The sequence below is a fragment of the Podospora pseudocomata genome, chromosome 7 (genome assembly GCF_035222375.1).
Source record: "Podospora pseudocomata strain CBS 415.72m chromosome 7, whole genome shotgun sequence".
NCBI lineage: Eukaryota > Fungi > Ascomycota > Sordariomycetes > Sordariales > Podosporaceae > Podospora > Podospora pseudocomata.
The window spans coordinates 1,687,387-1,701,044 of record NC_085891.1 but is presented as its reverse complement, the minus strand read 5'-3'; the positions used below and the strand labels follow the sequence as shown (position 1 = coordinate 1,701,044).

At 53.3% G+C, this 13,658-nt stretch overlaps 5 protein-coding genes across 5 annotated transcripts; 3 read left to right on the top strand and 2 right to left on the bottom strand.

Annotated features, from left to right (window-relative positions):
• Window positions 1-133: 133 nt before the first annotated feature.
• Window positions 134-3,029, bottom strand: EDC3 (enhancer of mRNA decapping; the record flags this gene model as incomplete). Its single annotated transcript, XM_062893495.1, has 2 exons — window positions 2,514-3,029; window positions 134-2,454 (listed from the first exon to the last, which is right to left on the bottom strand). The coding sequence occupies exons 1-2, from the start codon at window positions 2,629-2,631 to the stop codon at window positions 134-136; spliced, it is 2,439 nt and encodes an 812-aa protein (XP_062739310.1). The 5' UTR covers window positions 2,632-3,029.
• A 361-nt stretch (window positions 3,030-3,390) lies between these two features.
• Window positions 3,391-6,698, bottom strand: PIF1 (DNA helicase). Its single transcript, XM_062893494.1, has 3 exons — window positions 4,812-6,698; window positions 4,641-4,758; window positions 3,391-4,586 (listed from the first exon to the last, which is right to left on the bottom strand). The coding sequence occupies exons 1-3, from the start codon at window positions 6,517-6,519 to the stop codon at window positions 3,710-3,712; spliced, it is 2,703 nt and encodes a 900-aa protein (XP_062739309.1). The 5' UTR covers window positions 6,520-6,698; the 3' UTR covers window positions 3,391-3,709.
• Window positions 6,699-7,241: 543 nt separating this feature from the next.
• Window positions 7,242-8,629, top strand: QC762_0108930 (uncharacterized protein; the record flags this gene model as incomplete). The annotated part of the gene is made up of 2 exons (XM_062884296.1): window positions 7,242-8,430; window positions 8,584-8,629. Exons 1-2 carry the CDS (start codon window positions 8,213-8,215, stop codon window positions 8,627-8,629), a joined length of 264 nt encoding a protein of 87 aa, XP_062739308.1. The 5' UTR covers window positions 7,242-8,212.
• Window positions 8,630-8,783: 154 nt separating this feature from the next.
• On the top strand, window positions 8,784-11,777 carry CNH1 (Na+/H+ antiporter; the record flags this gene model as incomplete). The annotated part of the gene is made up of 2 exons (XM_062893493.1): window positions 8,784-10,946; window positions 11,001-11,777. 2 exons carry the CDS (start codon window positions 8,784-8,786, stop codon window positions 11,775-11,777), a joined length of 2,940 nt encoding a protein of 979 aa, XP_062739307.1.
• Window positions 11,778-12,398: 621 nt separating this feature from the next.
• On the top strand, window positions 12,399-13,618 carry TOM22 (mitochondrial import receptor protein; the record flags this gene model as incomplete). Its single annotated transcript, XM_062893492.1, has 2 exons — window positions 12,399-12,486; window positions 12,576-13,618. 2 exons carry the CDS (start codon window positions 12,399-12,401, stop codon window positions 12,977-12,979), a joined length of 492 nt encoding a protein of 163 aa, XP_062739306.1. The 3' UTR covers window positions 12,980-13,618.
• Between the last annotated feature and the right edge of the window lie 40 nt (window positions 13,619-13,658).

The window sequence follows — 13,658 nt, the reverse complement described above, 5'->3', positions numbered from 1 at the left end:
AGAACATGAAAAGACACATTAACGCCTCCCAAAATGCTGAATAAAAAGACTTCCAAAGTCGCTTCAAACGCTCTCGTGATAAGCCAGCCACGCCGCCCCTGATGTTGGATATACCACCGCCCCCCCCCACATTTCAAATCTCCCCCTCCTCAGGATCCCCCTCGGGACCACTATTCGTCCCATTCAACCCCCTATACTTCATCTCCAACACCCACCTCTCCCCAAAGTCCACCCCCTTTCTCATCTTCGTCCCCGCCTTCTTCCAAACCGCCGGCCCCAACCCCATATCCACCAAAAACAACCTCCACTCACTGACAGCATCGTCCAACGCCAAACTCGCCTCCCCCGAGTCCGGCACCGCAGAAGCCACAGCAATATCATCCTCCCCCTCATTGATATCGGCCGCCACCATCGCCTCCAACAACCCCTTCTTCGGCGCCCCCATCGACACCACATATCTCGGCTTGACGTAGAGCCTGTTCCCATCGACCACGCTCACCATCCCAGAGCTCGGATCAACACCAGTAGGCACATCCACCGCCAGCACAAAAGCCTCGTTCCTGTTCGCCCACTCCACCAACTCATACACCGTCGCCTGGTCCCCATTCCTCAGCTCTTCAAAGCTGATCGCCAGCCCCAACAGCGCATCCACAATCAGCATCACCGGCGCTGGGTTGGCCAGACTACCCAGGCTCGTCCTCGGCGTGTCAATCGTCAGCATGGGTATGCTAATCTTCCTGATGTGCTCAAAGAACTCTCCCTTGGCAAACACCCTCCCCCCCAAGTTCTTGTACAGCCTGACCTGCTGCCTCACCTCCTCCAGCAGGTCCCTCTCCCCTCTCTCCAACCCAACCACGCAGACCAAAACATTGATTCCTTTGTTTCTGAGGTGTCTCGCCGCGGCAACAGCTCGGCTGCCGCTCTTGTTGTTTCCAGCCAACACCACCACAGTAGGAGGGGGCAAGACCCCAGTGGCAGCATCAACGATGCTCCCCTGCCTAACCTTGATCGCCGGATCAGCCAGCACCGTCCCAACAACCACCTCCGCCAACCCCCTCCCGGCATTCTCCGTCATCATCTCCTCCGTCAGCCCAATCTCATTATGAGCAATGTTCTCCAGATTCAACATCTGCAGCGCCGAGATCGTCTCGATTCGTCGGTTAGACGGCAGGACATACAACCCCTGATGCGGGGCGTGATGTGCATTAGTAGCAGCCGTAGCCGAGAGCTGTTGCTTTCTCTTGTCAGCAATGACAGACATCCCACTGCCTCCCCCGACCGCAGTCCGTGACGAAAGACGGCTGCTCGGCCTGCTCCCCTTAAGAGACGACGTGCGGTGATGATAATGGCTTACACCAGAATTGACCCTGCTAGGGCCGCCTCCAGGCTGTCCCGGCACAGCGCTCGCCTTCCGTGACTGACTCCTCCTGCTCGACGCCATCTTCCCCTCTCCCCTCCGTGACCCTTGCCTGCTCCCCATAACCGTAGCCCTATCGCTCAACTTCTCACTCCCATTCATAGCCCCATCATCCGCCTCGCTGTTCCAGAAATCATTGCTCGGCTCCTTGGATATGAGTTTCTCCCTACTCGGCTTGAGTATCGTCGGCGTAAACGTCTTCTGGTGGTGATCCAGCACATTCTCCGAATAATGCAAATTCTTGCCCCCCGCCGTGCCCGGCTTCGGTTTCGGAATCCGGTTATGCGACACCAACCTATCCGCCTCATCCACCACATCCTCCTTCCTCATCTGCTCAAACAGGTTCTGCTTATCAAACTTGGCCAACCCGGTTTCAAAGTCGAAATCCCCCATCTCCTGCACATCCGTCACATCCTCCGAAGCCCACCCATTATTATCCGCCGTCGCCCTCCCGCCCTTGGAAACCTTCTTCAACGAGTTAAAAGGCTGAAAGCTCGGCGTGCTCTGCAGCATAGGCGTCTGCCTCCACCCCTTCCCCTTCCCCGCCGTCTTCACCGACGGCTGAGGCGACGACTCAACCTCCCCAGTAGCCTCCTGACTCAACTTGTTCACCCTCTGCTTCCTCGGCGGTCGCGTCTTCTTCCCCCTCCCCCCACCAGCAACCTGCCCATACTCCAAAACCGCATCTCCCCCCACAGCCCCATCCTCATCCGACTCCAGTCCCTGAGCCTGAGTATGAAACTGCTTCACCGTCCGTGTAGGCGTCGCATCTCTGTCCACAACAACAGGAACAACCACCTTCCCCGGCCCAGTACTCGAAACCGAAGGCCTCTTCCCCACAGCAACAATTGCAGGGTCGATAAACACGGCAGGTTCATGTCCCTGTTTGATTTTAACCGGCGGTTCTTGCTTGAAAACAGGCACGGGCACCACCGGTTGACGAGGGGCGTATTGACTCGCATCGTGACTCAAATCGAGGATTTCGCTCGCCGAGATGCTGAGCTGGGGTTTCCACTCGTTTGTCTGGAGGAACCACACTGTTGCGAATAATATCAGCAACCATCACAAGGGGGAGTTAAAGAGGGGGGAAACGTACCATTACTCAGCGTCAAACTATTCCCAGCCTCCACACCGCTAACCGTCCCCCGGATCCTGACCGGCTGCGGGTTTCCCCTGAGGGTAACCAGCATCTGGAGGCCAATAAACTCGGCCATGATGGATGGGTGAGGCTTTGGGGTGGTGGATGTTGGGTTCGTGACCCTCGGGGGTGGGGTGGTGTTTTCGTGAACTGGATTTTAAAGTCCTCTTTTTTTTCTTTTTTTTTTTTTTTTCCGGGAGGGGGGAACTCGATTATTGGGCTTGTCGGTCGGTTGTTGAAGGAGAATCGTTTAGTCGGTCTGATATCCCTCTCTCTCTCCCACCGAATTTGTTTTGTGTGTGTGCAGTAGGTGAAAGTTTGTGCCCACTGTCCCGCTGTCCTGCTTGCACGGGACCTTAATTTCTTCCCCAAGTCGATAGGTGATGGTGGTGGTGGTGGTCGTCGCAACTTTCCCCCGTTGACAGTTCGTTTTGCTTTCTTATCGATAAATTCAGATCCAGTTACAAATAATCGGCCGAGCCCAGGCCCCCTTCCGCTGTTCTGCCAAGACCTAAAAAATGCACACACCACCACCTGCAAAAGAACGCGGGGCACCTTCCCCCCCCAAACCTTTTAAAACCCCGCAACACGGGGACGACACACCCTCTGTCGTGCAACCGTCATACGGTCCCTGAATCGTTTTGTGAGACCAAACTGCACAACTCAGTCTCATGCAAGTTTGCCTTCCCATGCTTCCGGGTCAAAATGTTCTAGAAAGGCAAAAACAAGGAATAAACAAAGCAGGCCTGGTCTTTATTCCATTAAACACCACATCTTATAGATGCCAAACAGATAAACACACACACACACACAATAGCTACTACTTTGTCTTCAGTGCCCTTCTCATCATTGATACTTCAGACATACAAATCTCCCTTTCATACCCATAGGAGCTTCTTATTCCCCCAGGGCATCTCCCAAGTTGTCCCCGTTCCATCATCATCCATCCCTCCTTCCTAATGTTACCCCCCTCAAAAGCTGTCGAGCTGTGATGTCCTAACCCCCCCAATGGAAAAAATACTACTCAAAATGAATACATGCCCAGACAACCTATTTATCACAATGCTTCCAAACCTCTCCCAAAAAGAAAACGCCATGCCATGCCAATCTTCTTACTCCAACCCTACCCTGACAGGCCAACCATCTTGCATATATCACCCAAAAGAGGCCATGGCCTCTTCCTCATCCGCATCAAAATCATCATACACAGGTGCCCGCCGCTGTGTAGTAGCCGCCGGAGCAGCCGCAGGTTTCGCCAGAGCCGGTTTCGCTGGAGCAGCAACCGCCGGCTTCTGATAGGCAAAGTCGTCCAACGTCCCCGTCTTTTTCTTCACCGCCACGTCCGCTCCATACAAACTATTGTAAAAATTGATAACACGCGGATGTGCCATCACCTTGGTCTTGTTAAAGTTGAGCACCTGCAGGCCCTCCTGCGTGGTGGCACGACTGAGCGCGACGTACGCCTGCCCCTTCTCGAAAATCTTGTTCAGGTCAACCTTGACACGCTCCATGGTCTGACCCTGAGCTTTGTGAATCGAAAGGGCCCATGCCAAAATCAGTGGAAGCTGCTTCCGGGATGCCTGCACCTCTCCATTGGGAAGCTCCACCTTCCATTCTTCAGGGACGCAGAGAAGAACGCGCTGTGACCCGTCCACAGCGTGGAACCTGACCACAGGGTACTTGACAGCGTTCTTGTTGTTCTCAAGCGCACTGGTAAAAGCGCGGACTCGCTTCTTGGTGTCAGACTCATCTTCAAGACCATTGTCGATACCAAACTGATCTTCGGTGGCAAATCCTTCCACGGTCCCAAGAGATCCGTTGACTAGAGTCTCGTCCATGTTCTTGATTAACATGACTTGAGCCCCCTTCTTCAGATCGAGCGTAGGAGGTGCCATCATGTTGGAAAAGAGCTTTTCCCGAACGTTCTCAGGAAGTGTACTCTGGTCGGCAGCTTGGAAAGTGTGAGGCGACCCTTTTAGAGAGTCCAGGCGGGCTTTATTGGACCGCTCTACCTCGCTTCTGGTGGGGAACCTAAATCGAGTCGTTAATAAACTGGCCAGACATTCTACAAGAGGGGTGACAAACAGTTCGGTAACCTGGATGCCATCACTGAAGGTAAGAGGTCGCTTCAGGGCCTGGAAGTTTTTCACTGTCTTGTCGCTGATTTTCCCCAACCGCATTTCGTTGAGCATTTCGGCAAATCCTGTGACTCCGGTAAGCGTTTTATTCAAATCACTTCAGGACAGAGCCTCTTACCAGGATCCCTTTGTCGGAACACTTCGGTCAAACCAATGGTATGGTCGATTGACAGACTCCAAGTGGCAGCATCAAAAGCAAACCTGTGCTCCCGGCCACCTTCAGGCACCGGAGGCAATTGGAAGAAATCGCCCGTAATGACCAGTTGGATACCACCCCATGGACGTCCATTGTTGCGTAGAATCCTACCAATCTGAGAAAGCTTGTCGAAAAGGTCACTGTCCACCATCGAAATCTCGTCAATGATAAGCGTCTTTGTCTTGATCCATCGATTCTTGGCCTTGGGATTCCGCCTGATCTTCTTGACCAAGGTGTTGACGTCCTCTTTGCCCAAACCGATACCCGAGAAACTGTGGAGCGTGATACCGCCAATATTGCAAGCAGCCAGGCCGGTAGACGCCGTCACAGCAAGCTTTTCTGGGTCGCGGGCGTACTTCTTTTTGAGGTCGGTGATGATGGATCGCATCAAGACCGACTTTCCTGTACCGGCCGGACCAGTGAAGAACACACTCTGACCTTTTTCCACAACAAGATTCTTGACATGGCGCTGCTCTTGGCTCAGCTGGATAGCGGCAGCCTTCGCGTTGGAAGACTTGCTTGCTTTCACATGTTGATCCACAGCATCGTGCACATCATCCCGGGATACGTCGTCAGTGACCGGCTTGCCACCGCCAGGTGCCTTCTGCTGTGTCTTGAGCTGTTTCTTCTGAGCCTTTACAGCACTGGCGGTTGCATCCCAAAAGGAAGTGGCCTTGGGCTTTGCGTCAGGGGTCGCCTCGCTGATGCCGCGGTGATCATGGGCTTCCCCATCTTCAGTGGTGATGGCCTGCTCCTTCTTCCACGTCGGCGGAAGCTCTCTCTTGGGCCTTTTGACAACCTCGGGGGCCTGCTGGGCGTGGTATGGGTACTCTCGTTTCGGTGCCGGGGCTTGCGGGGCTGGCTGGGCTCGAGCTCGAGGGGGAGCAAAATGTGAAGGAGAGGAGTCGGGCCAGGACGTCAAGGTGGCCTCGCTCGTCGGGATGGGCAGGTCGAATTTCTGGGGGGTACTCTTCGGTGGAGCACGGGGGATTTCTGGCAGAGCAGAGGGGGCTTCCCAATCCAAGTCGATCTCATCGCTAAAGTCGTCCTCGTCCAAGTCCCACTCATTTGTGAAGTTCTGTGGTGGCGGGGTGTCATCCGCAATGTGGATCACTTCTACCTTGTCCGCAAAAGACCCGTTTGTTGAACAAATGGATGAGAGAGTATTGGATTTGGGGTTGGTGACAGGAGGGCGGGAGATGTTGGACGATTGGCTGTTCAAAGGGTTCGTGGTACTCGAGAACTGGGATGGACGGTGTGCTGGTGGTGGTTGCTGGCTGGCTCTGAGGAACATCTCATCGACCTTAGCAGTCGACGTCGAGACTGGATTCGGACTACTCGAGGGGAATAGCTGCTTCTTGAGACTAGCATTACGAGACGAGTTCTGCGACTGCTGGTTCGCAGCGGCGGCGGTGGCCCTCTCAAACATTCCCATTGTGGCGGTTGTCGTCGGCGTCGGCTTTGTTGCTGTTGATACAGGCGTGGCTTGCGGAGGGCGAGGTTGTTGAGGGGTCAGCCGAGCCGAGTGCACATAGGCCCGAAACTTCGGGACACAACGTGCGGACAATACGGGATTCCTCTCGAGGGTTGGGAGTGCTCGATGGAGGAGATGACTGGTAAGACCAGGCATATACAGAGCGAAGCCACTCAGGGCAAAGTCGTGTCTGAAAATCCACGTTCAAAATGTCTGGGGCTGCTCCATTTGGGCTTGGTATTGGATGGAAGGCACGCGGATCAGCCTTTCTTTCCGGAGCGCGTCTCGCTTTGGCGCTTCGCGTCTTGGAAAAGCGCTGACTTGCAAACGCGGGGGGCTGCTCGTGCGCACGAGATCAGGGCCCGGCCCCACTTACCCAGGGGAACAATCTTGTGTTTGCGCAACAACCAACTTGTGCACTATTACCCTAACCCTTATTTCACTGGTAACCCTCGTCTTCTCCAATTAGAGTCCGAGTACACAAAGCCCAGTGTTCGTATTCTTCAAGTCCAAAGATATCAGCCTCAATGCTCCACCTTATCATTCAGCTCCATCAGCCCCAAATCACCATTCCCCCATCGGTAATATGACATTCAGACCCCAACAATGGTGATAGCAAACTGAGTCAAACATGCTCTACTAGACTAGAAGCCACATGTTTCTTCTCACACCTGGATTTCTCTTACACCCATCACGGCAAGACATGCACCAATGGAAGCAATGGCTCAAGAACCGTACATACAAATTTTTTGAAACAGTGAGTGAGGGTTTGAAGTCTGAGAACGTCGGGATAATAAGATGTGGTCTGTGCATGCACATTCATCCACATCATGGTTGTGGTTGGACAATTGGATTTTCTCCGCACCAGCCATGACCTTGTGACCTGCTTCCAGAATTCAACTACAACCAGTGCCGACACCGCCATTTCCGCATTTACATGCAAATCATCTCGTTCTTCTCGTGATCTTTTGCTCTGTAGTTGTTGATCTGTTCTTTGTTCTTGGCAGGCAGGGAAGAGCCAAGCATGCTCAGCATTGGCAAAAGAGCTTGCCGGTGGACAAGCAAAAGCTAAGACCACTCAAGCCTTTTCTTCTGAAAGATGGTTCGTTGAGCGAGGGCTGGGCATCCCTGGGCACAACTTGGCGGAAAGGGTTCCACGACGACGACGACAGAGATGCCCAGCCGTCACCGGAATTCTGCAGCTTCGGCTGCTGCTGGATGCGAATGACTTCGCCTAAATCCTGAGACATCTCACCAACCTGCTGGAATTGGAGCCCGACGCTTAGGATGCAGGTGTTTCTGTAATTGGCAACTTTCGAAATCGTCTTCCGCCTGCGGCGCCGCGGACGGAGGTCACACAGCAGTCAACGGCGGGTTATCGAGGGGGATTGAGACACTTGGTTGGTATGGGTAGGGCTGTGAGTAAGCCACTTGTGAGTTTGAATGCGCCCGAGCGAAATCTCGGATGAGAAGCAATCGACATCTGGTCCGTTGTTACACTCCGGGCTTACACCAGATCAAACTCGCTGAAGGGCATCGGGAATTCCGCTCTCTCTTTATTTATGTCCAAAACTTGGGCTCCTTTGGTAACTGTTCAATGCTTCTATGACGCAGATGCCGCAGCTTGTGATAGCTGGGATGGGCGGCATCATACACAGGGTAGCTTTGTAGCCGATTTCCCGAAGTGTGGTTGATTTGTTGGAACCTTGAGGGCCCACCAAAAAAGAACAAACCGCCACATCCATAACCACAACCCGGCACTAGTAAGCTGCGTGGCAAGGATCCTGGTAGGCTATCCCCAAGATTTGAGCAAGTGTCTTCTGGGTTGGATAGACTATAAAGCTAAGCCATGGGTGCTGTTCGTTCTCTTCAGTTCATAAATACTTTTACCGATACCCCAAGGCGCATTGGATCGCTCTCTCAACGTTTGGTCGCCGTTTTCGACTTGATTACGCTCCTTCCAAACCTTCGATCCCTCGTCGGCCGGACCTGGACCCTCTTTCCCAGCTTCCGAGCGTGGCTATTGACTTTGACCGTACCGCCAAGGCAACGAGGAAAAGAGGAAAAGTTTTTTTTGTTTTCTTTTTTACACCTTCTGTCATCCTACTACAAGACGCCCCAGACGCGCCGGACAAGCCATCGGCTCGCAAGGTTACTCGCTCTTTTGACCTAGCTCATATTTTGGCCTGTGCTTGGACGAGTCAAGTCCAACCGCCTCAGTCCTAGAAACGACGAGCAACAACCGCGTCTGTTCGGCAGCTCGTGACTTATGAACCGCTGAGGTCATTGAGTCCACCTCGCTCTCTACAACAAATTCATCAACAACACTGCTATACAGTGGAGGTTTACATCTTCATCACCTCCGACATCACGAATTCCCGGTCGACTTTTAGCCGGTCGTCGGCTACCCGCCATTCAAGATGGTCTGGGATCACCTCTCGGTCACAGGTCCACATCTGATTTACCTCATTCTGGGAGGCTTCACCACCATTTTCATGCTATGCTCCTCCGTCATCAAGGAGCGCATGTACATTGGCGAGGCCACAGTTGCTACGCTATGCGGCATCATCTTTGGGCCTCACGTCGCCAATGTCATAAATCCTACGAAAGACTGGGATAGCGTCGATATCATCACCATCGAGTTTTCTCGAATCGTTCTGGTAGTGCAATGTTTCGCTGTGGGCGTCGAGTTGCCCAAGTTCTACATGGAAAAACACTGGAAATCCGTCACCCTACTGCTTATCCCGGTCATGCTCTTCGGCTGGCTCATCACGAGTGTGTTTATCATGTGGTTGGTTCCACCATTGAACTGGATCGAAAGCCTGGTGGTGGCCGCCTGTGTCACGGCTACTGATCCAGTTCTGGCCTCGTCTGTTGTCGGCAAGGGCAAGTTCGCCAAGAGGGTGCCGAAGCATTTGAGAGATCTCCTCTCGGCAGAGTCTGGCTGCAACGACGGCATGGCTTTCCCATTTGTCTACCTGGCATTATATCTGATTCACGACAAGCTGAACGCCAAGGTGGCTCTCAAGCACTGGTTCCTGTACACCGTCTTGTATGAGTGCATCTTTGGTGCGATTTACGGTTTCATCATCGGATATATGGCCCGCCACGGCATCAAGTACGCAGAAAAGCACGATCTGATCGACAGGGAGAGCTTCTTGGTATTTTACTTCGTTTTGGCGCTGTTCGCTGCTGGCTCTGGCAGTATCCTGGGTCTCGACGATTTGCTGGTTGGCTTTGCAGCAGGTGTGGGCTTCTCAAACGATGGTTGGTTTACGCAAAAGACCGAGGACTCTCACGTCTCCAACGTTATCGATTTGCTGATCAACTTGACCTACTTCATCTACTTCGGAACCATCATTCCCTGGAAAGATTTCAACGATCACGCCATTGGACTCTACGCCTGGAGGCTGGTAGTGCTCGCCGTATTCGTCATTCTGTTCCGACGAATCCCTATCATGATGGCTCTCAAACCTATTATTCCCGACCTCAAAACGTGGCGTGAAGCGCTTTTTGCAGGCCACTTTGGCCCCATTGGTGTGGGTGCTGTTTTTGTGGCCATGCTGGCTCGGGCAGAGCTTGAATCGGAAAGTCCAGTCCCGTTAACCAAGCTTCCCGATCCTGGATCGCCTCATTACGATTTGATCAGAGTTGTCTGGCCCATTGTTGCATTCCTTGTTGTTGCCTCCATCATTGTGCACGGCTCTTCGATTGCCGTGTTTACTCTGGGCAAGCATATCAACACGCTCAGCATCACCATGTCTTACACACAGGCCAACGAGGATGGGCCTACCTGGATGTCGCGGTTACCTCGCATCACATCAACGTCGCGCTCTCAAGCCAGAACTATGTCTGATACAGATGGCGAAGAGCTCAAGATGCCGGATTACCCTCCAGGAACGTTGCCACCTATCGGCTATCCAAATAACTTCTTGCGTCGTGTACGGGAAGACGAAAACAACGAGAAGCAGAGCGGCAGTCGTCAGAACAGTAGACCGTCGTCCAGGTCTGCGAAACGGAGGAAAAAGATGTGGGATGATGGAATTGGCCCAGGAGGACCTATCAGTCAATCAGCCATCTTCCCTCAACGCCGCACCCCGAGTGAAGGACAAACACCCCTCCCGCCTGTAACCCAAAGCCCTGCCCAACCTCATGACGCACAACAGGACTCTATGCAGATCACGCCCGTGGACGAGCGTGCGGCGAGATCCCCCACCCCGCATGAACGACATCATCAGGCTTCTGGCGACTCTACCCGTGCTGGCTCGCCTAACATGGGCACTCCCGGAGACGAGCACCGCAATCCTATCGAAGTGTACAACGAAGGTGACAATATCATCATTGAGAACGCTGACGGCGACGTCCTGGCGGTGCATCCATCGCAGAGCGGTAACAACGTTGCGGAACATGCCAAGGACCTGAAGTCAAAGTTGGAATCCGAGGCCGGACCTTCGGGATGGAGCTACAATGCCCTGAAGCACCGGGTGGCCAACTGGCGAGAGGAAGAACTCGCCAAGAGAAAGGAGAAGGAAAAAACAGCTCGGAAGGGCGAGCCGGCCCGTGCTTTCCAATATGGTACAACTGTAAGTTTACCTGCGTGATCTGACATCAAGACCAAGAGTTAACACCACTGGCAGATTATTGTTGAAAACGAAGACGGCGAGGTCGTCAAGAAGTATGACCTATCCACGCCAAAGTCTCAAGGCGATCAAGGCAAGGCAAGCCCTTCGGGAGAAGGAACACAGGGTCACTCACAGAGGCCCAATCTCAGCAGGTGGGCTAGTGCTGCGTTTGGACGATCGCAGGCTGGCGAGGCATCTGCGAAGAAGAAGACTCCGGAAGAAGAGGAAGATGAAAAGGACGACAAGCATATCCGGTTCACTGTTGGTGGAGTCGGTCGCCGCATGACGAAGGAGGATTTCCTCGTGGAGATGCAGAAGCTGGACAAAAACACACGCCGCGATGTTGTTGACAAGTCGTCGGCGTCGCAGGAACTTAAGACAGTTGCTAAGCGCGATACCCAGCCACAGATCAAGGTCTCGGCTCCGGGTCAGTCAGGGGCGAGCAGGAAGAACTCGGCGTCTCCTGCGGCGGGGGCCAGCTCAAAGCCGCAGGCGACTTCCCCTGGGCCAGAGCGGTCGAGCGGATCTAGCGGTGGATCAAGACCATCGAGCAAGGAAGCTTCCGAGACGGAGGTGGAAAAGAAGAGGAGATTGGAAGCTTTGCGTGGTGTTCCTAGCGGCAGTCGGGCGGGTGAGGAGGTGGCTGAGACGGCAGCGGAGCGGAGGAGACGAGAGGCGGCTCTGGGAATGTCTCGTGAACCGGAGGAGAGCGACAGCGAGGATGATGATACCCCTAGAGTGCCTCCACCGAAACCTCGCATCCGATTCGCAGAAGAGACTGTGAACCGGTAGAGTGAATGGATAGGCTTCAGTAGCGTTTTGGCTTTTTTGTTTTGTTTTTGGCAATGCCTATACTTTTTTTGACGAAGTATTTACGGGAGATTGGGAGGGGCAAGGGCATAATCAGACAGCGGAGGTGATAAGTAGGGGTGGTACATAATGGTTAATAATAGTGTAATTGATACCTTATGAGTTTAGGACGTTTTGAACGAATAAATGATGACAGGGAGGCAATCAATATCAAGCCTTTAAAGAGAATCCAGATTTTCCCTCGAAGAACAAAACCGTTGCTGAGCTTCACCAAAGAAAACACAACACCCAATTGGCCGCTACCCCACATTTTCTTTGCCCAGTCCGAAATAGGCTTAGCCCATCAACTTTTCAAGCAGAGCAAGTCCGTCATATCCTTGGTGCTTTTTTGGTGCGAAAAAGAAGGTCGGCAGAGAAAGCTTTTGGTCCCGCTTCCGCCGCCCGCCTTGAATTTATTTGTTGTATTCCATCATCAACCACCACCACAGCAACAAGCAACCAATCGACGGCTCTTTTGCGCAACCTTTCTTTGCGCAAACCTATAAATCGAAACACTTCTCTCTCTTTCCTACAAGCAAGGCATATAGACCACATAAAGCCAAAATGGTCCAACTCACAGAAGTAGAGGACGAGCACTTCCAGCACGCCCAGGTCGGGCCTGATGAGGACGAGGAGGATTTCACTGATACTGGTTTGTTCTTCCCCTTTCCCATTCCGTCCCCTTTCCCACTCCGGTTCCGCCCTCCCACGTGCCCTCGCTGACGCTTCGTCGTCGTCCAGACTCCGAAATCTCAACCGACTCCCACTACGACCCCACAGCCGAGACCCTCGCCGAGCGTCTCGCCGCCCTGAAAGACATCATCCCCCCGACCACCCGCTCCTGGGTGCACGCCAAATACGAGGCCACCACCTCGACCATCAAATCTGTCGTGACCTTTGCGGGGAGGTCTGCCTGGGCGCTGAGCGTGAGCGCGATACTGGTCGGTGTCCCCTGGGCTCTGGCGTACGGCGAGGACCAGCAGTTTGCGGCTATGGAGGCGGAGCAGAGGATGAGGGAGCTGGGCGGGGAGATTATGACAGCTCCTGGGCAAGAGGGCGGGAATAAGGATCCTATGCTGGGGGATGTTGCGGCTGCGGTTGGGGGTGGTGCTGGGGGGGTGCAGCAGGTTAAGGCTGCTCTTTGAGGGGTTTGGTGGGAGGGAGATGGATGAGAGATGACGACGATCAAAAATGGAGAGGGAGGGCGGGGTAAGAGGGTAGGTCGGGGGTGAGGGGGGAGGTATATGGGCTGGCTATATTTGGCCAGGCATCGCAAGATGCCCGTCTGTGACTGTCATCCGGCAGTACAGAAGGACAGGCTGTCGTGGTTTGATGACAATTTTCTCAACAACACACTCCCGCTGAGATGATTACTCCCACCGCCCTGGCCAGCCCCCCTTATGCTTCACCCGATTACATGTACATTATTCAAACTTCAAAAAACCCACCACACACACACACACACACACACACACACACACACACACCTATCTGTATCTGTAATTTACTGCCGCGTGTTTTGATAGAGGCTTTTCTTGTTCCGAGCTTGAGAATGAGACGGGTCGAGTGATTATGGCAGAGCGATGTTTGATGATCAAATTGGGCATTTGGATATCGCATGAAGGATGAAGGAAGGGGGTGTTGCTGGCTGAGCTAATACTATATGATGCGGATGATGTGGCTTATGTCTGGGTTTCTCATTGTTCAGCTTATACGAAAAAATCAAGCTGTGAAATAGCATTGGATTAAAAGGTCTAATACTAGTTTTGCAAGAACACCATGACAAACACAAGCCCCCACCGAGACTCATTGAGGATCAGCTCC

Excerpts from the sequence above, each read along its gene's own strand:
- PIF1 (XM_062893494.1), bottom strand. The coding sequence starts at position 6,519 with ATGCCTGGTCTTACCAGTCATCTCCTCCATCGAGCACTCCCAACCCTC. Across the intron at positions 4,759-4,811 it reads GTTCCGACAAAGGGATCCTG|GATTTGCCGAAATGCTCAAC; the intron begins GTAAGAGGCTCT and ends CCGGAGTCACAG. Across the intron at positions 4,587-4,640 it reads GGCATCCAGGTTACCGAACT|GTTCCCCACCAGAAGCGAGG; the intron begins GTTTGTCACCCC and ends GACTCGATTTAG.